The sequence below is a fragment of the Neolamprologus brichardi genome, chromosome 23 (assembly GCF_056152115.1).
Source record: "Neolamprologus brichardi isolate AB-2024 chromosome 23, ASM5615211v1, whole genome shotgun sequence".
NCBI lineage: Eukaryota > Metazoa > Chordata > Actinopteri > Cichliformes > Cichlidae > Neolamprologus > Neolamprologus brichardi.
Window position 1 is genome coordinate 10,131,082 of NC_142125.1, and position 22,600 is coordinate 10,153,681.

The 22,600-nt window shown below is 46.9% G+C and overlaps 1 protein-coding gene across 1 annotated transcript; it reads right to left on the reverse strand.

Annotated features, from left to right (window-relative positions):
- Positions 1–162: 162 nt before the first annotated feature.
- On the reverse strand, positions 163–22,600 carry slc9a7 (solute carrier family 9 member 7). The gene is made up of 16 exons (XM_006790286.3): positions 22,294–22,600; positions 19,321–19,523; positions 19,170–19,247; positions 18,300–18,376; positions 18,110–18,222; positions 17,918–18,023; positions 17,218–17,359; positions 16,468–16,573; positions 15,592–15,680; positions 14,766–14,879; positions 14,107–14,218; positions 13,876–14,029; positions 6,969–7,032; positions 6,405–6,487; positions 5,507–5,612; positions 163–2,530 (listed from the first exon to the last, which is right to left on the reverse strand). The coding sequence occupies exons 1-16, from the start codon at positions 22,523–22,525 to the stop codon at positions 2,267–2,269; spliced, it is 2,043 nt and encodes a 680-aa protein (XP_006790349.1). The 5' UTR covers positions 22,526–22,600; the 3' UTR covers positions 163–2,266.

Below are 22,600 nucleotides of genomic sequence, written 5' to 3' on the forward strand. Positions count from 1 at the left end.
ACCTTTTTCATTTCCCTGACTGAATTTTTATTTTGAATGTCTGAAAATATCTGCGTGTTCAAAAATACACCAATCTCCTGCCTCCCAATCTGCTGACACACACACAGCCACAAACACGGAGTGCGAGTGGATTTGTAAACACACCACAAAATGCGGCAGCACTGGGTAAGAACTTAAGATTTTATTAACATGCTGACATGCAGACCACAGTGGATGCGGACGGGCTGCAGAGCTGCTACTAAACACAACAGTTGCATACATTGACAGTCAGGCTACGCATCGTATTTCTCACGTACTCCTGCTGGCACGGGAAGGTCAGAGACGGTCTTGCTTACCGACGCAGTGCTCCCACGTCCTCGCAGTACGCTCACAGTTTAGTGCGTTACCTTTCACATGACAGAGGGAACGTGGCTCCCCCATGAGCTCACCTACACAGTCTCACACCAGCGTCAGTGACCCTCGCTGCAGAGCTCGACTTACAGAAGCACACTCGTTTCCTGCTGTGCATCTGAAAGCCTCGCGCTCAGCTGGCAGCTGTGCTTTTCACACCTGCTCCTGCGCATGCACACACCAGCGCAGCAACCACAGCGGGGGCTTTAAACAGCTGTGTTTCAGCTGTCTGAAAAAGTGACAGCCTGCAGCTTTCGGGCAGCGCACTTCCTTTTATCAGCCTGCAGCGAAATGTTTGTCTTAGACTGAAAATATGCAAAATTCTGCAGCCGTCGTGCTGCCGTGCAATAAAATCATCACTGCAGTCAATAATGACTCAATCAGACCGGATGAAACTCACAGTGTGGTGTCCTGTGTGGAGCGCTAAAAGCTTTAATCTGGTGTGAAACAGGTCAGTGGAGCTGGGGAAGCTTCACAGCACGAATCTACCGGCCCCAAACAAGAAGTTGAGTAGGGTTCACATCACTGACCTCCAAACACAAGTGCAGCTTCCTGTTTTCAAAGTAGTCAGCGCTCAGGTTGCCGGCACTAGAGATGAGTGAAGTCTGCAGTATCACCTACATGCAGAGAGTCAGCTGCTCTCCTTTGTTTCAATGTGCACAGCTTTGGTTTTCACAAACAGATGACATCATCACTTCCTCCCTCACTGAAACCTTCTTCACATTTTTATTCCAAAGCTTTAATCGCTCCAGTACGAGCTGAGCAGGCTTCAACTTTCAGCTTTAACACTCTGCTCATTTCCTGTGTGAGGATAAAATGTGAAGACAGCCTTCATGTGGCGTCACGCTCACCTGCACAGTTTGTTGTGAGACACTCAACGCTTCTACAATTGCCCACACAAACACAGCCCCACATCTGGTTCTCTGCTCAGACACACACAAACACACAGAGTGAACTTTATAGAAATTATGCACAGCAGCACGTTTCTAAAACAAAAGTGTGATGTCACTCCTGACAATGAGTCCAGAGGGAAAAATAATAAGTGAACCGTGTGTTTCGAGTGAGCATGGAGGCTACACAGCAGACGCACACACGCCTGTTTACCTGCACACACAGCTGACGCAGGTGTGCGCTGCTCGCCGGGGTCACGTTTGAGCCTGCAGAGGGTCGCTCTGTGAGATCTGCTTCTAAAATCATTTCTGTGCACAAGCCTGCGAGTGACCGAGCTCCGCCCGCTCTCTTCGGCTGACTGCTGAGGATGAGTCAGCTTTGCCAAACGTGCATGGGGAAAGAGAGGTAGGAGAACACAGAGGAGGGAGCTCTGCAGCATTAAGGAGCAGTTACGATGGGAGGTGCCCGCTCTTTGCAGTCAGTAAAACCTCTCAACACCACCTGCTCACTGGGGATCCATCCAGAGGTCACCGAGAGCCTGCTGGATGTTGGGAGAATCATCCATCTTTGCATGCGTATCATCAGTGAAAGCATTTCTCAGCTGCTGCGCTGCTTCTGATCCTCGTCCAAAAGTTGAAGCTCCGCAGTCCGACTGCACACTGCACGTCTGTTTTGAAAAATCAGCATTTCCTTTGGAGGCATAATGAAATACAAAGTTCTTTAACTGCGTATTCGTCCAGAGCAGACACCCGGACGCTGTGTGGAGCAAGGAGGAAGAGGAGTATTCAGACATAGGCGAGTGCAGCGATGCCCGTCTACATGACAGGGTCACATGACAGAATGAGTCAGAGAGACTTTGTCCAACTGAGGTGTTGTGATCCCAAAGGAAGTTCAGAGTCACTCTGCAGGACCGCCCTCCTGGATGTGGAGAAAGCTGAGGATGAGGTGGTCGGGGGGTGGGTGCGGGTGGCGGGGACGGGTGGGGTCAGATGTGGTCCTCGATGGGGAAAACGAGGCGCGTCCCTCGGCTCAGCAGCTCCTGCTCGCGGGAGTCCAGCTCACGCTCCAGCGCCTCCTCTGATGTGCTGCCGCTCCTTTTCCCATTCGCGCTCCAGCCCGACCCACCGGCAGTGTCCGCTCCACTGCCAGACGCCCCGTTGGCGGTGATGGCGGTGTCCCCGAAGGTGAAGGTCAAGTCTGCGTCGCCACGGATCAGGTCAGAGTCCGGGTCTCTCAGCTGCTCATGGTTCTGAAAACGAAGCCAGAGCAGAACATGAAGGGGAAGAACGGGACCACACGAGAACAGATGTGGGACGCATGTGGCAAGAACACGCATGACCACACGAGCACGCTGACATGAGTGCAAGGGCTCAGAGAGGACACAGTGGATCTACACGGGGGAGGGGCAGATTTAGGCTGGATTAACCTCCAACTGTCGCCCTGCTTCTCTGAGCTGCCTCTAATCGGAGAGAAATCACACATCTGCCCCTGCTTCTCAGACTTTCCAGGCCGGAGAACTGAAAGTACACGTATGTGTTTATTTGAGTGAATTTTGTTGGTAATTCGTCTTTGTGACAGTTTTCAGGTACTTCAGTGATATGAATTTTCAAAGGTCTGAGACGCACACAGAGCCGTGAAAACAGGATTTCTCTGTGAAACATCAATGAGCTCAGCGATATCGCTGAAACATTTGGGTCAGCTTCCTGTGAGCATCTAAAGCTCCAAATCACACGCTGCACGGCGCTCGAGTCCGGGTCTGAACTGATTGGCGGATCAATATTTGGCCAGGGGCCCCCCAGGGAGGACAGGATGAGTTAACTCGGGGGTCAGTGCGGGGATTACTCTCACAGAGGGATCCAAGAGAATTACATAACACTTTCTCTGCAGCAGAAATCATGGCAAACGGAGCAAAGCTTTATGTTTTTAGTTGTGAAACTAAGCCACCTTACTTCCTGTTGACTTCCTCTGTGAACACGAGCAATATGTGAACTACGGCTTTGTGAGCCACTTTTGAAATGAAAGTGTTCGTCAGGAGGGTTAGGGTTAGCGGCGCATCGATGCTTTCGCTGCATTTAGCTCCTTTACAGACCGTGAGACATCTGTTGTTCTGAATTACATTTTGAGCCATCGCATTTCATCTGTTTCGTTCCCATCTGTGTTTTATACAATTTATAAACGGAGGAGAAAGCAGACGGGGAGCTTTATTTAATCTCCTGTGCCCACACAGAGTCCTGGATGGGCCTGATTACATGAGCCTGGCAGCCAGCCGCTCGCTGGCAAACAGCAGCAACAAACTGGGAGGGGAAGCGTTTCTGTGAGCAGACTTGGGATAGGAGGCACATTCACATAAATAAATGAAACGAGAAACAGTCAAATTACAGTTCAGATCTCTGAATGCGAGCCAGCTCTGAGGGCTGAACTCCTCTTTGAGCAGGAATCTCTCAGAAAATGAAAAGGGGAATTTGCCAGAGTCCATCCAAGTGTGACCGCGCCTTCAATGGTTGCTTGTGTGGCTGAAATATCTTTCATTACAGTGCTCATCATTGAGGCGGAGCTGAAAAGGCCCTTTGTGCTCGCTGAATGCCAAAAGGCTTTTCCACCGTCCAGTTACTCTGCCGCTGAAGGCCTCGGCTCTTTGTGTGCTGGCTGGCAGGCTCTGAGAGCTTCAGTATTCACAGGAAGCCTTCTTGAGGAGCCGGCTCCCCACTGAGCACAAAGAACGAGAGAAAATGACTCCTAACCACTCACTGTGTCCCAGAACGGCTCGGAAATCTATTTCTGTGGAAAAACATCTCCTAAAGAAGTTTTTCTGTGCTGAAACGCACACACGCAACACCACAATCAGCTGATTTTTCTGTAATATCATGCTGTAAATATTTACAGAGTTACAGGTCCTGAAAGGTCCTGGAAGAACAAAATAGTGGGTTTTTGAACAAGTCTAGATGATTTTTCCAGCATTTCAACGTCATGAATCCAGCAGAGATCTGTTATCTTCAGGGCTGAAAACACTGAATCAGTTTAATAAATAAATGTAGTCCAGAAATATTCACAGTGTAAGTTATTGTGTAGTGAATATAACAGTGTGGGCTGGGGGGTATATATGTGTGCTGATTGTTTTTCGGTTTGTCTTTGGGAAATGTGCTGACTGAACTAAAATAAAGGCAGACACTCAAATAAACTGTAAATAAAAAGAAATGACAGAGATGCTAGAATGGTCCGTGAACAGATGAAAATAATGGTGGCATCGTCATGTACTTTATTATTATTATTAATTTATAGAATTCTTTTAATACACTTAAGAAAGAAAGAAAGTGTACTTTATTGATCCCCGTGGGGAAATTCCTCTCTGCATTTAACCCATTCACTCAGTGAAGCAGTGGGCAGCCATTGGAGCAGTGTGTTGGGACGGTACCTTGCTCAGGGGTACCTCAGGGTAGCTGTTCCGATCATGGGGCCACCACTCTACCTACTGAGCTATCCCTGCCCCACAACAAATTAAGGGAGCACTTTTTAATCAGAGTGCAGCATCAAGTCAGTTAAATTCCTGGATATATCAGAGGGGGGTGCAATAGAGGGGCAACAACCCCAAACCAGGAATGGTTTTCAATTTCCCCTCCCCGTCTTTTATGACTGTTTTTCACTAGTCTTGCATTTGGCTAGGGCCAGTGTAACTGCTGGTAGCATGAGGTAACACCTGGACCCTACACAGGCTACAGAGGTCATTCAACTCCTCCACATTAATACGTGCCACTGCCAGCAGGTTTGCTGCGTCTCCCAGCACAGTCTCAAGAACATGGAGGAGAGCTGGACAGGGCCGTAGAAGGCCTTGACCCATCAATAGACCGGTATCTGCTCCTCTGTACACGGAGGAAGAGGGCGAGCACTGGAATAGCTACAAAAAGACCTCCAGCTGGTCACACCACGTCTCTGATGAAACAATCAAACACAAACTTCATGGGGGTGGCATATGTCAGTCAGGTTCACGGTGCCTTCTAGTGCACTCACTGCACGGCACCGTGGACCTGACGGACATTTGCCATAGAATGCCAGAACTGGCGTGCCCACCACTGAACTTGAGCTTGTTCTCGGTTATGAAATCAAGTTTTCCTTCAGTTTTTTATGTTAGAAAGCTCTCTGCATCACCCTCAGAGGTGTTCTTCTACACTTCATACAGACTCACTGCTCACTGTGAGTTTGCTGTGTTAGTGTGCACGTGGACACTCACCTCGTACGCCCGGGGGGTGGTCAGACAGCTCGCCAGCGGCCCGCAGTAGCTGGGTAGGGTGGAGGTGAGAGGCGGGCCACTGTGGGTCAGAATGGGCTTCAGGTAACTAAAGGCTTATTAAGGACAAGCAGCTGACTGAGTCTTAAACACTTTAAATGGTAATGATCCACCCACCTGTCAATCCATCCATCCACCTATTCATCCAACCATTCTGCTTATCAATACTTCTGTCCATATGTTGGAGAAAACTAGGATGTATCAGTGGTTATGGCGACTTTAGCTCATCAATGATATTTTTCATCTCTGAATGAATTCTTTCAGGTATTTATGCTAGTCCACACTGCGAGGCACCTTTACTACACTTAAAGGAGATCTTAAAACTGAAGTAATGGGGCTCCTGAGTTACTGACAGACTCATTTTAACCCTAACAGCGAGTGTTAATCTCTAACACCTTGTCAGCTGTGATCACCCTGACTCCAAGTTTTAGAGAAAGTCAAAAATAAAAAAATGTATAAACCTGATAGTTTGAGGTCAGGGTCATCTCCAGTGACTAACAGGTTTAAACCAGTTGAACATAAAACTCTTAGGTTTTTGTCACTTTTGTCACACTCTGGGAAAAGGCCGCTGTGGACGCTGCAGGGAGGGGCAGGCTGCCCATTTATCTCATAGACAAAGCCACTGCGGGGGTTAACTGGAAAACACAGTCAGTCACCGGGGAAACCGTCGCTCAGCAGAGGGGAGAAGCAGGGAGGGACCAGGTGCACGAGGAGCTAAACACCTTTACTGCAGCCTGTTAGCAAGCAGGGGAACAGATTTTATGGGCTTGTTAACCGAGGCGATTCTTTGGACACAGGACAGAACCATCCTGGATGAGACCACAGAGCTCTGAAAGGATACTTGTGATCGAACGTGTACCACAGTCTGAAGAGCCATGCGCTCTCCTGCTTGGTTTTACTTTGTCCTTCAGCCTGAGGCCCGTCCTGGACAAACACACACAGATAACACAGCTTTATACTCACGGGAAGAACAGCCTATCAAGATAAAATGCTTCACCTTTTAATTCACTCAGCCGGGCTGAATAAGCGGGCTTTTTTAAAAAAAAAAATACAAACAGAATGTGAGTTAAATATCACGAATAATCATACTTATTGGTAATCTCTGCAGAGACAGACTCAGACTCCATGACAACTGATACATGTAAAAATATTTTCTCACATCAGTGAACCAGCAAAGATATACATTTTTTACTAATCAATCATTTTTTTAAAAATCTGTGTATACTTGGTGATGTTTCTGGTTGCAAAGGTCTGAGGTTTTACGTCATAGTCACTTATATATGAAAATAATCATTCATAGTTCATTGTGAGCCGTGAATAAACTCATGGGTTTGGAAGGAAATAACTCTCACTGATAACCAATAACTCTAATAACTGCACAGAAGCATGTGTGAGTGGTGCTCACCCCCTGCAGGACCTGGAAGCTGTCTGCAGACGGCTGCAGGTCTTGGTCTGGATCAACATCGACTCTGAAACAGAAAAGGACAAAGAAATAGTTAAGAATCATCACAATGCTGTTTTTCTGTGCGGTTAATAAATGACTAAATTTCTCAAACTGGGTGCTGCGTAATTATCTGTCTATATCTATCCATCCATCCAGGTCTCAGGGGCTTGGTTCAATGGTAACTTTATTCTCCCCAATGGGAAATTGATTTGTAGTATGTCCATACTGTCATGGTCCTGGGTCGGTGACCCAGCGCTTTTAGTTTATTATCATTTTCTAGTTTATTATGATGATGATTATTATTGTTTGAGTTCTATGTGTTATATTCGGTCTGCCTTTGAGTCTGTGTCTGTGTCTCTGTCTGTCTATGGTGTCACCCCGCCTGTTTGTGAAGCTGTCTGTTTAGTTCTGTGTCTTGTTTGGTTCCTCGTGTCTGAGTTTCCTGTTTTATTGTTCAGTTTACATTTCCCCTGTCCCATCAGCCCTGATTCCTCCCAGCTGTGTTGCCCTCCTGTGTGCCATTTCCTGATTACCTGGTGTGTGTATTTATAGTTGGTGTCTGCCTGTGCTTCTCGTCGCGTCGTCTGTGTTCATTTGTGTCTCTGCTCCGCGTCTCTCTGCCCCTCGCTCCATGTCCTCCTTTTGTGTTAGCTTTTCCAGTTTAGGTTTATGTTCAGTTCTGCCCACACCTTGGTTATTTGTGCACTGTAAATAAAACCCACTTGCACCTCCGCCACTGTCTGCTTTTGGATCCTCCTTCCTCACCTCCACACGACTGCCGCCCCAGCCGTGACACATACAATGACAACACATACCCACAAAAATAAGCACAGCGGTAACAACCTAAATTTTATCATCAAAAAAAGTGCAGTGTGCAATGGCAACAACCCTTGTGGTTTAGTGTTAATAATCATGATAATAGCGCTAGGTACAAAAGACAATTTATGTCTCTTTGTCTTTAGGGCTAGGGTGATGTGATAAAATCACCCTAACCCCTAACCCTAACCCACTTTATACCAACGACCTGATGGAAGCAGTTGAAAATCATTAAAGAGAGGGTGATCTGAACACAACATGACAGAGGTTGCCTTCCTCAACACCTGCCTGTTATAGAAGTCCACAAGCTGGACCTGAGATCTCTCTGAAATCTAACCAGCCACTTTAACCAGGTTACTAAGTCCGGTCTTACTATTCAAAGACATATTACCATACCAAGCAGTGATACAGAAGGTTAAAACAGATTCAATAAAACTTTTATTAAAAAAAGAGTCATCATTTCAGATGAAACATTAAACCTCTCCCACCAGCTGAGAGACGTCCTCTCCGCAGTAGGCGCTGGGTTGGCCCAGGTCCTCCTGTTCAAACACCTGAAATCACCTGAGCAGCGGCTCCATTCGCCACACGAACATTTTAGGATGTTATTTGTGTTGTTACTGTAATGATATTCCCTTTTTAAACATCTCTCCCATCTTTCATATGACGATAAATTAGCTCTGAGGGTTAAAAATGTTTGTGTGGGATGGAAAAACAAGCTGAACCAACACTAACGCTCATATCACTGAGTGAAACAGCGCCCTTTTAATGTAGTGGAATACAGTGCTACACTCTCACTCGGAACCAATTAGCTTCCCCTGAAGAAAATAAATAAATAAAAAAGGCTGACCGGTCAATCAAATGACGGTAATGTGTTCTTGACCTCGGGTTTTGACCTGTTTTGTGTAACAGGTGCTTTATAGCTCACGCTGCTTCACATCACTGATGGTCCACAGATTCCTCTGGGTTTTAGTTCACAATTCCATGACACAGTGACATCACTGGGTAGGTCCTTCAGTGACAGGCTGCTTTCCTGCTGAGCTCAGATTATAGTGTGTGTAAAATTCCATAAACACTGTGAAATCACACAGGACCTCTGGTAAATAAGCAGTTACCAGCTACCTCTAATATTTAACTTTTTATTAAAATGAATTAATACTTCTTTTTCTGTTTAGCTGTTATTTATAGCGCCTGTGATCAGAAGTGAAAGCATGCCAGTCTCTGGGGGATATTTCTATTTCTCTTCCCTGTAATTGACGAAAAACAGAAGTGAAGAGTGCGAGAAAGACTCTCCTTTGACGTAACCACACTTACACAATGCCACTCACTGTCCCAGCACCTGCAGACTCCGCCTACTTCCTGCATTGCTGTAATCATTACTGTCATACCTGTAATCTGTAATGAGCGAGTTTCATATTCACAAATTATCTCTGCTGGGATGCTCACAGACAGCACTGACCTTTGAACCCATTACATCATTACTGCGGGAACGCAGACTGTGCGCCCCTGACTCTGGGACAAACATCCATTAAACAATCATGAAACTACAGATCCACATCTGCTCTGATCTCAGGGCGAGCGCTGTCACCTCGCAGCAGCACGGTCATCCGTGATGTCAGCCTGCACCCGACACAACTCGGCCTTCACACCCACACAGGCGGATTCAGGGCATTCACAGTGCACGCTGCACTCAGCTACATACACATTAATGTGTAAATCTGATCCCTGAAAATAATCATCATTATCGTTTCAGTGTGGTCTCCATACCATACAGAAGCTTCAGCTGCGATCACAGGGAACATTTCTGCTTTGCCAGCATTTCATTTTAATTTTGACTAAGCAAGCCACTCGCAGCTCTCAGAGGATTATTACAGCCTAGCCTGCCAACTGGTGCTACAGAGAAGTGAAAGCTCCAACTTCCGACTCTGAAAGTTCTTCTTCCAGATGCTGACGTTTCCTCAGCAGCTGCTTTCACACGCCAGTCAGCGTGTTTTTGATGGTTTCTATTTTGACTTCCACTTCCTCTTCTATCAGCATCAGTTTCAACATGTTTCGGCATTTTGGTTTGATTTGGAGCCTGAAGCTCCAGCACAGAGCACGTTTAAATAAGCGTTACCGGGGCTGTCTCTGTGTCACTTGTTCACTCACAGAGCACGTTTGGATGCAGTCACACTTTAAAACCTTTATTTAAACAGGAAACTGGCGCCACTGACAACCAGAGAAACTCCCAGCCTGAGAGACAACGGTGTTAACCGTTGAGTCTGAGCTTTATTACAACATTTCTTTGTCTCAGTTTTAAATGTTTTGCTCAGTTTGTTGTAAAGTATTTCTGGGCTTTTATATTATTCGTCATATTTCTAATGTTGGCGCCTCTCGTCTGCGTGCTAGTGCCTTTGTCTTTGTTCCCTGCCTGCTATGGATTGACTTCCTGCCTCCTGATTCGCTGCTTGTTTCCACCTGTGTCTGATTTTTACAAACCCAGCTGGAACTGTAAGACATCACTGCCTATGGAGCTGACAGCTGGCACATCTGGAAAGGCTCCATCAGTGCTCAAAGGTACAAACAGGTGTTAGAGCAACATCTGCGCCATACAAATGCTTTTTTCAGGAAGGCTGCTGTGTTTGACCGGGATGATGCTAAACTGTAGACTGCATCCATTCCAGCAGTACGGCTTCAGAGGAGAAGAGTCCAGCCGCTGGACCGGCCCACCTGTTCTCCAGAGCTTTGACCAGCCAAGAACATCTGGAGCATCATAAAAGCAACAACAGCAGCCAGGACTGCTGAATCCTACATCAGACCAGAACAGCTGCTGCCCTATGTTTTACTCAAAGACTGACTTCATAAACCTGAAAATACAAGCTAAGCCTGAAGTTTCCTCCTAAAGCTAATAGTCTGTGATGTAAAGGCCTCACGTCCGCTCCTTGTGCTCCTGTTTTTCTCTCTGATCCTCGGCTTGTGTTCACCCAATAACATCTAATTTCATATTGTAAACTCCACCTCTCTCCACCTGACAACTTTACCTTGACTTTCAGCATCAAACACAGAGCAGCAGCTTCATGACTTTAAATGCTCATTCTCCTAAAAGCTGAAACCAGCACCCTGACTGTCCCACTGTGGTCACAGATTAGTCATGCCGCTCGGTGATAGGCTGCCTGCTTCCAGACCGTCAGGACCAACACTCCATCAGGTCTCACTGTGCCGCTGTTAATAATCTGCACAGAGGGAGGAACACCATCTGAGGCTTGTTTTTAACCCCATCACCAAGAGGCAAAACATAAATTTACACACACATCACTGCAGAGAAGGATGCTGAGAGCACAGAGCAGCACGGCCGGTTACTGTCACCATAGCAATGAGTTCACAGGGTGAAAGGGGCAGAATCTGGCAGTGCTCTAAACCTCCAACATAATACTTCCTGCTCCGCCCTAAGACACAGCACACATATTAAATACACACACACACACAAGCCCGTTCAGCTATCTTAGTGAGGACCTTCATTGACATAATGGTTTTCCTAGCCCCTTACCCTAACCATTAAAAATGAATACCTAACCCTAAACCTAACCATAACCTAATTGTAAGCCTGACACTAAACCACATTCTGAGCCTCAAAAAGGCCTTCAAACTTGTGAGGACCGGTGAGTGTGTCCTCACAAGTGACTGTTGGTTCTCACAAGTATAGTAGAATGCAGATTTCGGTCCTCACAAAGATAGCCAGACAGGAACACACACACACAGTCGTGTTTTTATATCTTTGTGGGGCCATCTAACTGATATTATGCTTTCCATAGCTGCTTACCCTAACCCCACCCATCACTATAAACACCTAACCCTAAACCTAACCATAATCTAACTGTAACCCAGTCACTAAAACCACATTTTGGGTCTCAAAAATGCCTTCAAAATGTCCCCACAAGGGTAGTGGTCCAAAGTCCAACTTTTGGGCCTCATAAAGCTACCTAAAACTTTGGTAAATGGCCTGTATTTGTATAGCGCTTTTACTAGTCCCGCCTAGGGACCCCAAAGCGCTTTACACGTCCAGTCATCCACCCATTCACTCTCACATTCACACACTGGTGGAGGCAAGCTACAGTTGTAGCCACAGCTGCCCTGGGGCAGCAGACAGAAGCGAGGCTGCCATATCGCGCCATCGGCCCTTCTGGCCAACACCAGTAGGCGGTAGGTGAAGTGTCTTGCCCAAGGACACAACGACCGAGACTATCCGAGCCGGGGCTCGAACCGGCAACCTTCCGATTACAAGGCGAACTCCCAACTCTTGAGCCACGATCGCCCCACACACAAATACACACACACAGCACACATGTTACAGTTTTTCTTAATTGCTTTGACCTGCCTAAAGAAACTGGGATCCACTCAGTTTTCAAAATTATCCAAAATGGAGATTTCTTATACTGTAACAGATTTTGGTTTACGTGTATTATCTGTAATAATTGAAGTCAAATTTGACACAGCCTGTGTAGAAAGATAACACACAGCACTGCCATGAAGGCTGTGTAACGGGCTACTCGCACTGAGTGCTGCATTTTGTATTTTGTTGTCCATCGTGTAATGATTTATTGGATGAGCTCATACACTTGTTCACAAGTTGTTGTTTGAAGGCAAAATTTTCTTTTGCTTCACATTTTAAATGTTTTGGCACAGTTAGAGCCTTTTGCAAATAAGATGTGTCACTTTGACCACAAGTGTCTCTGTTCAGGCCTGTGTGTTTGCTGTCATTCAGCAGTCAAGAAAAACTGCAAACACACACACATCCTGAAGCTGAGCTTCTTCAGAGGAGCAGCAGGAGGTGGAGGGAAAGCAGCAGAGTAGCTCTGGCTCCATCTCCTGGACGCTGCGGTGTCTACTGTGCAGCCCTCTTAAGACCTCTGACAAACAGTCAGTACTTCAACATGAATATTAATACTTTGATTAATAATTTTTCTTGATCCATGCTCAATCATCCAGGTAAGGAAATCCCAGGTCGATTCTGTTCATCTGGATGTTTTCAGTGTGAGAAACGTTTCGTCATCAACCAGGTGACTTCTTCAGGCCTGCATGACTCTATTGTTCATTCATTGGGCTAGTTTCTCCCACTAAAAACGTTCAGAATAATAATTTCCTCTTTTACACCCACATTCACATGTTTACAAACCACATTAAGGATGTAGTCGTAGGATGCAGAGGCGGTATAATAATACAATTTAGGTATAATAATAGATAACTTATCTAACTAACAACTAATTGCAACTTGCATTAAAAACACAAGTTAAAAAATGTGAATAGAGTCAAATTTGCAACAATTTAATTACGGAGGTCTCAGTAATGTACATCAGTGCCATGATGTTCACCACTGCATACAAAGACTTGGAAACATCATGGTTCCTTAAACTGGGAAAACCTGATTAAATGTGCAGATATTCTACCTGTGTATAAAATTCACACACAGTCCTAAATTTTTGTTTTCGTCTCTGGAATTTTGCAGATTTATCTTAAAAATAAAATAAATAAAAATACAGAATGAAACACACTGCTAAACAACAAAACTTAGGCATATATAAAAGAGACACACTTCATCCTCTCACACACACACACACACAGTTACAGAGTGTTACAATGGGCTGAGCCGCAGTAATCCTATAAAGTGTCTGCAGTGCAGGGAGGAGAAACCAAACAGCCACTCAACAAACACATGGAACAACACTCAGCTGCACATCTGCACCACAAAGGTCAAAGGCCACTCGCCGAAGACATCAATGTTTTTGGACAGAGGACACAGATGGTCTGAAAGAGGAGTAAAGAGCCCATCTATGTCCACTGTAAACGGTCATCATTGACCAAAAGTGGTGGCCTATGACACCAACTGTCACAGTCCACTCTGAGATTCTTCCCGGGTGTTTCAACCACCACTCACACCTTGCTTCAGGTGACCTCAGCAGGTCAGGTCATGTCTTTTCTTTACTTCGAATATTTAAAAATTTCTGTTATTATTCACAGGTGAGGACTTAATTGGGTCCAAACACAACGTGAAGGCAGTGTAGCACTTTGATTTTCTAACCTGATATGCAGCCAGGACAGCATGGGTGTGGTTCCACCTCCAAACACCCACACGGTGAAGAAGACGATGAGCAGCGTAGTGGTGAACATCATCTGACGGGCGTACGTAGCTGTGTCGCGTATGGCCAAGGCGAACGCCATCGCCCCACGCAAACCTGCAGAAAGAGATTCTGAAACCACCCAGCCCGACACGACGAGCTAGAACTACAGAGACAGGAAGCGCTCCTCATACCTGCAAACATCATCATGTGCTGGAAGTTTCCTTTGATCTTGTGCCTTCGACCGAGGTTGAGAAGAAAGGAGAGCGGGTAGATATTCAGAGCTCTTCCGATGAAAATGGCAATCTGACGGCCCGGGTTAAGAAGTTTTAATGCTGGGAAGAAAGGATGCTTGTGGTATATGTGAGGTCACACACAAAAATATCAAAAGGGACAAATCAGACTAGAGTGTACTGAGCTCCATCTACTGCCCTGCTTCAGATGATCAAATAAACTTTAATACTAGACAAAGATCTGAGATCTGTTCAGTGTCACTGCCACGCCCAGGCCTGATCACTGTCAAAGCTGCTGAATCACAAAATAGAAGTTGTCTGACAAAGTGAAGCAGGGTAAAAGATGTAAAGAAACAGCTGAGAAACAAAGTCACTGACCTCTATCAGTCTGGAAAGGATTACAGAGGCAGGTAGGTTTACATAACCCCTTTTCCCTTGAAAATTGAAATCATCTTTTAAAAACTGTCCCAGTTGTCTTTGTCTAATATTAACATTCGCTGGATGATCTGAAAACACACAAGCGTGACCAATATGTGAAAAAAGAGGAAAGGAGGGTGCAGCAGGTAGTTTTCAGCGCTGCAGGTACTACTCTGACAATGAGAGAAGCTCAGAAAGGATACGAAGGCTCCGATGATGAAGACGGGGCTGAAAATGTGATTCTGGAAGGTGAATAGAGCCAAGCCCATGTAGGAGAAGATGAAGTTCTCAGCCAGGAAATGAAGAACCTCAAAAAGCTGCAGTTTAAAAATATTCATCATCATTTAGAATCATAAAATATGTGAATGTGGTTACACAGTAAACAGGATGAGCCTCATCATGCCTTTAGGTTAGCAGAACAGATAATGTTACATTTAATGATGAATTGCTATAATGATCCACTCTTTGCAGTAACTGGAGACCAACTGAGAAATGTTTAGTTAATCTCAGTTCCGCTGCTTATCTGAAGAAACTTCTAATATTACATTTGTAGTGTTAGTGAGACGATTTAACAGTTTATCACTTCTGTTTATGAATTTTATCTCGTCGTCCACTTCAGGGTTATTACTGGTGTGATAAAACTTTATTTAAGTAAAATAACAATAAAAACGGAACTATACTGTGTTCAAGTTTAAAGGTTAAAAACAGAAATGTATATTGAACCAGGCCTCCTGGGAGGGATCCAGGGGCGTGTGCGCTGTTTGTTCCCTAAAATGACTCTGTCTGAGAGGCAGTAACCTTCCTGCTGCTCCGTGACACCGCCCCTTTTTCAATGGCAGCGCCATGTACTGATCCAAACTGTGTTCCTGCTAATCTCATCCTGTCCCTCAGACCAACCCCCCCACATGGAACTGAGCAGTCAGGGGGGGAAATTAAGGTCACAGTCGGCTCATCGGGCAGGCACCATCTGGCCCAGACGCCAGATGGCTGGGGGGGCATGCGCGGGGGTGGGGTCACATGTTCACATACCTGCTTGGTGCGCTTTGTGGACTCTTCAGAGAGGTTGTTGTAGGTGTAGTGAGCCTGCGTGATGCCACAAAACAGCACGGCCACAACGCCTGCAGGACAACGTACACACACACACACAATTTAGAATCACCAGTTAAAACCCCACTGACGGCATGTGTTGGACTGCGGCAGGAAGCTGGCATAACCAGAGAGAACATGCAGACAGAAAGGCCCCGCCCACATAGTAGTGAGTGTGGAGTCCAACCTAGGACGCTAGTGCTGACCACTGCACCACTGTCCTCCCACCTCAGCCATCAGATTATTTTGAATATCTGAACCCATTCTGACTCCTGACCACATCTGTGTGTGTGTGTGTGGGGGGGGGGGGGGGGGGGGTAACACAGAATCTGTGAGGATGCTTTAAGCAGGTGTGTAATCTCTCTGAGGTGCAGTGAACGTAAAGCGTGGATAAAGCAGAAATTCTCACTCACACCTGTGCAGGTTGTGTCCCCCACAGCCATCGCAGACAGTCAATGGATGACAGCTGAATATCTGTTGTGTTGATGCAGATTTCTTTTTTTCTTGGATGGAAATAAATGGAGCAGTTTTGATTCTTGTAAAATGTTCTTCTACATTTTCAGGTGACTTTTCCTAGCTTGTTAGCAGTGGATGGTGCTGTTCGGATCTGATTTGACAGTGTGCCTGTAACACATCCTTACAGCTGACTGTTTCCTGTATAAGCGCTCTATGAATAACCTTTTATGATGTATTCTGATGATAAACGTGGGGCGGAACGGAACAGTGTAAATCTGTGAACAGGACGAAGTGCTGCATGTGAAGCGAGTCGCCCGGTGATGGTCAAATGGCAAGGCGGATGTTTGTGACACGTCAGCTCACCTGTGAAGCCGCAGGCCTCGGCGAGGAGGAAGGTGCTCCAGGACATGAGGAAGAAGAGGGCCGTCTCCAGCAGCGGGAAGCAGTGCAGCTTGGTGAACTTGGTGACGTAAGGTTCCGGTCAAAGAGCGTAAACAGGGGACTGAGACACCAGTTGGCAAATGTGAATGTAGCCCCACCCCCGCAGTCAGATGATCTGTCCTGTCCAGCTTACAATATTTACTGAAGACACGTACGTCTTTACCTCTACGTCAAAGGTTCTCAGGAGACATCCACCTTTAAAACCCACCCACTCATCCTCACAACCTCTCTCAGGACTTAAATTTGCGTGATCAGTGTTATTATACATTACAATTATTACAATACAATTACAATACAGATTATTATACAGATGTTTGTCCACCTCACAACCACGACCTCCACTCAGGGAGCTAAAATCAGACTATTAGAAAATAATCTGACCCAGAAAAATCCCAGCTGGAAAAGGGACTGTTCAATTGCTCTCACCTGAGCTCACATCTGTTCCAACTGCTGATGTGAGGCCGAAAGTTTACACAGATATTAAACTGCTGATAGATCACAGCTGGATACAGGGACCAGGACTGGAAACTAGAGACTGGACGCTCATCTGGGTTCAGCTTTTAAAGGAGTTCACGTGTGTTTTTCAGGTTTATGCGAATATCTGCTGTACTTGGGTGGAGGATGGGGGTGAGGGGGGTCGTGTGGTGGGTGCTGACTTCTCTGAAAGGATATGAGAGCGGTGACCACTCCCGTGGCCGCGCCCATCACGAAGGAGCCGCTGAAAATGCCAATGAAAACCCCCACAGACTTGAAAAAAGCCGAAGCATCAAACTGGTGCGTGTTGGCGCCGGCCGGCTGGTACGCCACGATGGACCTGAAACACAAAAACACGAGTCAAGGGTGACTTGTGATCTTCCAGCAGGGGGAGCCAGAGCACTGCCTGCAGCCCCCACAGGTGGTCACTAGAAACCACAGCTGGAAACATCTGAGTGCAGCGCTGAATGCAGTCAGAGGTTTCTTTAAATAAAAACAGTCAGACTGCTGGGCTCACAAACACCTGGAGCAGGGACAGGAAGTGGTAACGTTCACTGATCAGCACGCCAGCAGTGTCCCATTTCCTATTTCTGTGTTAAGAAGCAAATAAGCAGCTGAGAGCTGCGCAGACGTTTACTTCCTGAGCAGTGAGGGTAACCCGTGCCCACCTGCTGCCGGAACCCCGCCTCCCTCAGCTGTTAATGATCACAGCTGAGGATGCAGATGTTATGAAGTCATGACTGTCAGCAGCTGGTCTGTTGTTTCATCTACTCAGTTAATCAGACCTACACAATCTGTCGTCTTTAAAAGCACAGCTCACCGCAGGGGTCAAAGGTCCCTACTGCTGACCACTGTCATCTAAACCAGTAAATGTGGGTAAAGCGAGGCATGGACTCACGAGGACAGCACAATGGCCACGGCGTCGTTCATGACGCTCTCGCCGAAAAGCAGCGCGTACAGATCCCCGTCAGCGTGCAGCTCGTTAAAGATGGCCAGCACCGTCACTGCGGAGACACAAAGAAAACACTGAAAACCTTGCTCGCGTTCACACTCATGCACGCCGTCTTCCTTCCCGTGCTCGTGTTCATGCCTGGGTCCGTGGCAGAGATGATGGCGCCAAAGAAAAGGCAGTCAGTGTAGTAAAACTTCCCCGTCAGCTGACCCACTGCCTGCATCAGCTTGACCACGCCGTACATCAGGTTCCTGCGGAGGGAACAGGTATGACACGTCAGTCACGCAGCAGCAAACCGAAGGTGATGCCACACCTGGCTCTTACTCACCCGATGACGAAACAGGAGACGGCGGTGCCCAGGAAGGCGTAGGTGATGATGGAGCCCAGGTTCCTGAAGAAGTGTCTCTGGAAGAAGCAAGAAGAAGAAAGAGAAGAAGAAATGTGGTTCTTCCTCACACTCACCCAGCCAGGCAGCCAATCAGAGGCCTCTGCGGCTCGCTGCCGCACGGAGCGCGCTCAGCTCTCTATGCAGGCCAAAGGGAAAGTGCTGAGTCAGGTTTCTAAAGGACGTGAACCTGTACAGGTCGGCGCTCAGTTCTGTTTGCATCCAACCCACCTGACTCACACATCAACCAAACAGCAACGCCAGACAAAAATGCTCTTCTTCCTTCCTGTTTCCTGTTTCCTGCTGAATCAGCAGATCCAGCGTGAAAAACAATTTCACAAGAAAAGCACAAAATGCTGCTCATGCACTCTTCAGCTGCACAGCACACATAAGCAGCACCACAGTACAGATGAAGGCAGGTGTGTTTACCTGCAGGTTCTTCTGGGTTCATGAAAGATTTTTGGAAAAGTCGGTTAGGTGATCAGGAAAGATGGCCAGGTTCACTCCAAATTCATTGGTTGATATTTCTCATAAGACTTGCCTTCTAGCGACTCACCCTGGAGTGTTATTGGTCAGACTGGAGCGCCTGAGCTGCTGGTGGATGTCTGTGTGGCTCCGCCTATCTATTCTGGCGTAACCTTGATATCGTTCATGAGTGCGTTATGTTATCAGGTGAGATGTGACCTTGCTGTGAAAGCATCACCTGCTATGCTTTAAATGTAAATATGGAGACAGGTGAAGCAGTTAGAGCATCGCCGTTCCTCTGCTCACACACACACCCCCACCCGTCCACACACAGCAGGTGACTCTTACCTTCTTCAGACTGTAGCCCGCATGGAAAATGATGGGAGGCAGCAAAATGTTGAAGAAGACCTCGGGGTCAAAGGTCACCTGGAAAAGACATAAAGTTTGAAGTTGCCGAGCGGATGTGAGAGATGCCAGCGTACTTCCTTGCCTTCCTCACCTTTCGCAGCATGTCGTTCTGCTCCACGTTGTGTATCTCGCGGGAGTTGATCTCTCCTTTCAGCGTGTACTCAAAGAACTTCCCGCTGACATTCAGCAGCAGTGTGCTGGTGGGTCCCTCCCTCAGCGAGCAGCTTGCTGGCGTCTTGTTGTGATAGCTGTTGGCTGGGATGCCATAACGCAGAATCACACCAACCAGTAAACCTGAGAGAAACAAACAGAAATACCGAAAGGTTAGTGGGGACCTCGTGTCTCTGTTTCTGGTCTCAGTCACAGACTGCTGGACCTGATTTTCCATCAGTCTGTTTTCATAGATACTGATTCATGTCCAGGAAGCAAAGGGGCCACTTTAACCTCCTAGGACCTGGCGTCCACATATGTGGACATCACATTTTGGGTTATTTAGACCAAAATACTCAATTTTGCTGCCCAAGAGCCCGATATCCACTTACAAGGACATTATATTGCTACTGTTCTATCAAAATTTTAAACGAATATCCTCATATGTGGCTCTGATTTTTCTTCAAAACAAAATTAAGGTAAAAAAAAAAAAAAAATCTGGTAATTCTTTGTTTTTACATTCATCGGGCCCCAATGTGACCAAATATCAAAGAGAAATTAAAAATGCATGCCGTGGAAGAGTTCGGGTCATAGGAGGTTGAAGAACACACACACACACACGCACAGTCACACACACACATGCAGACACACAAACACACACATGTAGACACACACACAAAAATACACAGACGCACGCACACAGACACACACGCACAGGCGCACACAAGCGCACACACACACACAAACATAAACAGACACACACACACACACAAACACACACACACACACACACACACACACAAACATAAACAGACACACACACACACACAGTCACACACACACATGCAGACACACAAACACATGTAGACACACACTGACACCTACACACACCTGAAGACACACACACAAACACATGCAGACACACACACAAAAACACACACACACAAACACAAACATAAACAGACACACACAAACAAACACACACAGTCACACACACACATGCAGACACACAAACACACACATGTAGACACACACTGACACCCACAGACACCTGCAGACACACACACAAACACATGCAGACACACACACAAAAACACACAGACGCACGCACACAGACACACACCCACAGGCGCACACAAACGCACACATAGTCACGCACACAGACACACACGCACAGGCGCACGGAGTGCTGGAGGGTGGAGGACCGTCAGTTCCCATAGATGCTCATGTTAAAGCACTCAGGGCTTCTTTAAGCTTCTGTCCAACTGTAAGGGATCAGTACCAGCAGACTGGAACACCGACTGTCTCACTGGCTTCAGGGTGGAGGTTCTTTGCCTCATGGTTCACTTGTTCCTACCACTGTTAATTTTTTACATTGTGTTATGTGGTTTGTGTTTTGGGTGTATGTGTTATGTGTGTTATTTATGCAGGTGGCAACAAAGCAAATGCCCCTTGGAGATAATAAAGTTTATCTTGACCTTGATAAACTAGGTAGGTAACCCAAGTTTGTGTTTTAGGGGCGTGGCCTCTTTGACCTGTGTTAGTGTTGAAAATGTTTGACTTTTTATGTTAATCATTAAATAAAGCTGTTTTAATCATTTTATTTATACACTATGCAAATGTGCGCATAAACGAGTTGGCGCTCCGTATTTTAAAGGCTGAGAGCTTCATTCCTCGTTATTGTCTGGATTTGAAATATTGCAGGTGCATGTTGAGTGCAGAGAGATATTTTGCAGCATGCTTACACACACTGATAATGGTTAGAATGAGTCTCTGGGTCAGAAAGTCTGAACAAGATGTCCTTAACCAGACCTTAGAATCAGTAGAAGAATAATGGATAACATTACATAATCAAGGCTACTCAGGGTGTGTTTTTGTGTAAAAGTCTCTCTGACAGGTGGATGGCAACACAGTTAACTGTAGCTGTCTGCTCGGCTTCACCTCAGCTAACCAGAGTCCCTGAACTGCACCGCCTGCTTCCTCCAGCACGCTTTAAATGGTCTGAGGTTCCTGTGTGAACTTGTTTGCCTAACTGCCGCCTGCTTCCTCCAGCACGCTTTAAATGGTCTGAGGTTCCTGTGTGAACTTGTTTGCCTAACTGGAAGTTAAACGTTACTCAATTAACTGCAGAGTATGGCTGACAGATATTAGTACATGAGGTCTGCATGTATAAGTAGTAATGAAACATGAAACGGTGTTAAAGAAGCAAACGTCAGCTGTGAGCGCAGTGCCTGTTTCCTGTTTTTGACCCTGTGCAGCACAGACACCACACTTGGAAAATCACCAGAGCCATGTTTGCCTTGGAGCTTTAGGTCCAAACAAATCAAAGTCTGCCTTCTTCGGAGGACATGTGTGGTTAATGAGTGACACGCTGGACGGACGGCCTCCATCACTGGGACCGTGCAGATGTGTCACACCAGCAGGCCTTCTGACTAATCACTGCAGGTGATCAGAGACATTCGCACATTATCTGATGATCTTTGTTCATGTCATCATTCTCCATGTTTGCTGAGGCAGGACAGCCTCAGCAGAAGAACCAGGCTGGGCTGAGGCTCTGAATCAGCCCACAAACAGACACACTCACACACACATACACAGTATTCTACCGGCAGCAGGGTTATAACAGGGTTGTTATAAGTGGTGTGTGTGTCTGTGATGAGTGTGATGTGACTGCCGGCTGGTGTCACTTGGACTCTTGAAGCAGCTGCTCGGCTGATCTCCGCTCAGACAGAGAGGTGCGCGCACAGGAGCGCGCTGACACAGAACCGGCAGCTCGATGTGAAACGCGCACGCGCGTCGGCGGCTCTGCACTGTCTTAAAAATAACGGCCGCGTCTCCTCCTCTGACCGAATCACGCAAAGAGTGCGGTGTCGGCGTGCGCGAGCGTGCCGTTAAGCGTAAAGGCGAGGCTCACCGTAGATCATCGCCAGCCCGGTCTCGTGCAGGAAGCGGACCCGCCGGTGCTTGAAGAGCCAGATGGTGAGGATGGTGAGGGTGAGCAGCAGGATGAAGGTCAGCATGTTAAAGCTGTCCTGCCGGTGGCTCTCCTCCGCCTCCTTCTCCGTGGCCAGCTCCTCCATCGCGAAGTCCTCCGCGCGCATGCCCTGTCCCCACGCACAGCTCAGGAGGATCCATGCGGCCATCATCTCTGCGCCATCAGCTGAGCCTCTGACGAGCGCGGCGTGCACCGAGGAGGTCTCTCAGCCACGCGCCTGAGTCAC

Coding starts and splice junctions, on each gene's coding strand:
- slc9a7 (XM_006790286.3), bottom strand. CDS start 22,525: ATGATGGCCGCATGGATCCTCCTGAGCTGTGCGTGGGGACAGGGCATG. Junction 19,248..19,320: donor AGAACGACATGCTGCGAAAG/GTGAGGAAGGCA, acceptor TGTCTTTTCCAG/GTGACCTTTGACCCCGAGGT. Junction 14,030..14,106: donor GCACATGATGATGTTTGCAG/GTATGAGGAGCG, acceptor CTCTTTCTGCAG/GTTTGCGTGGGGCGATGGCG.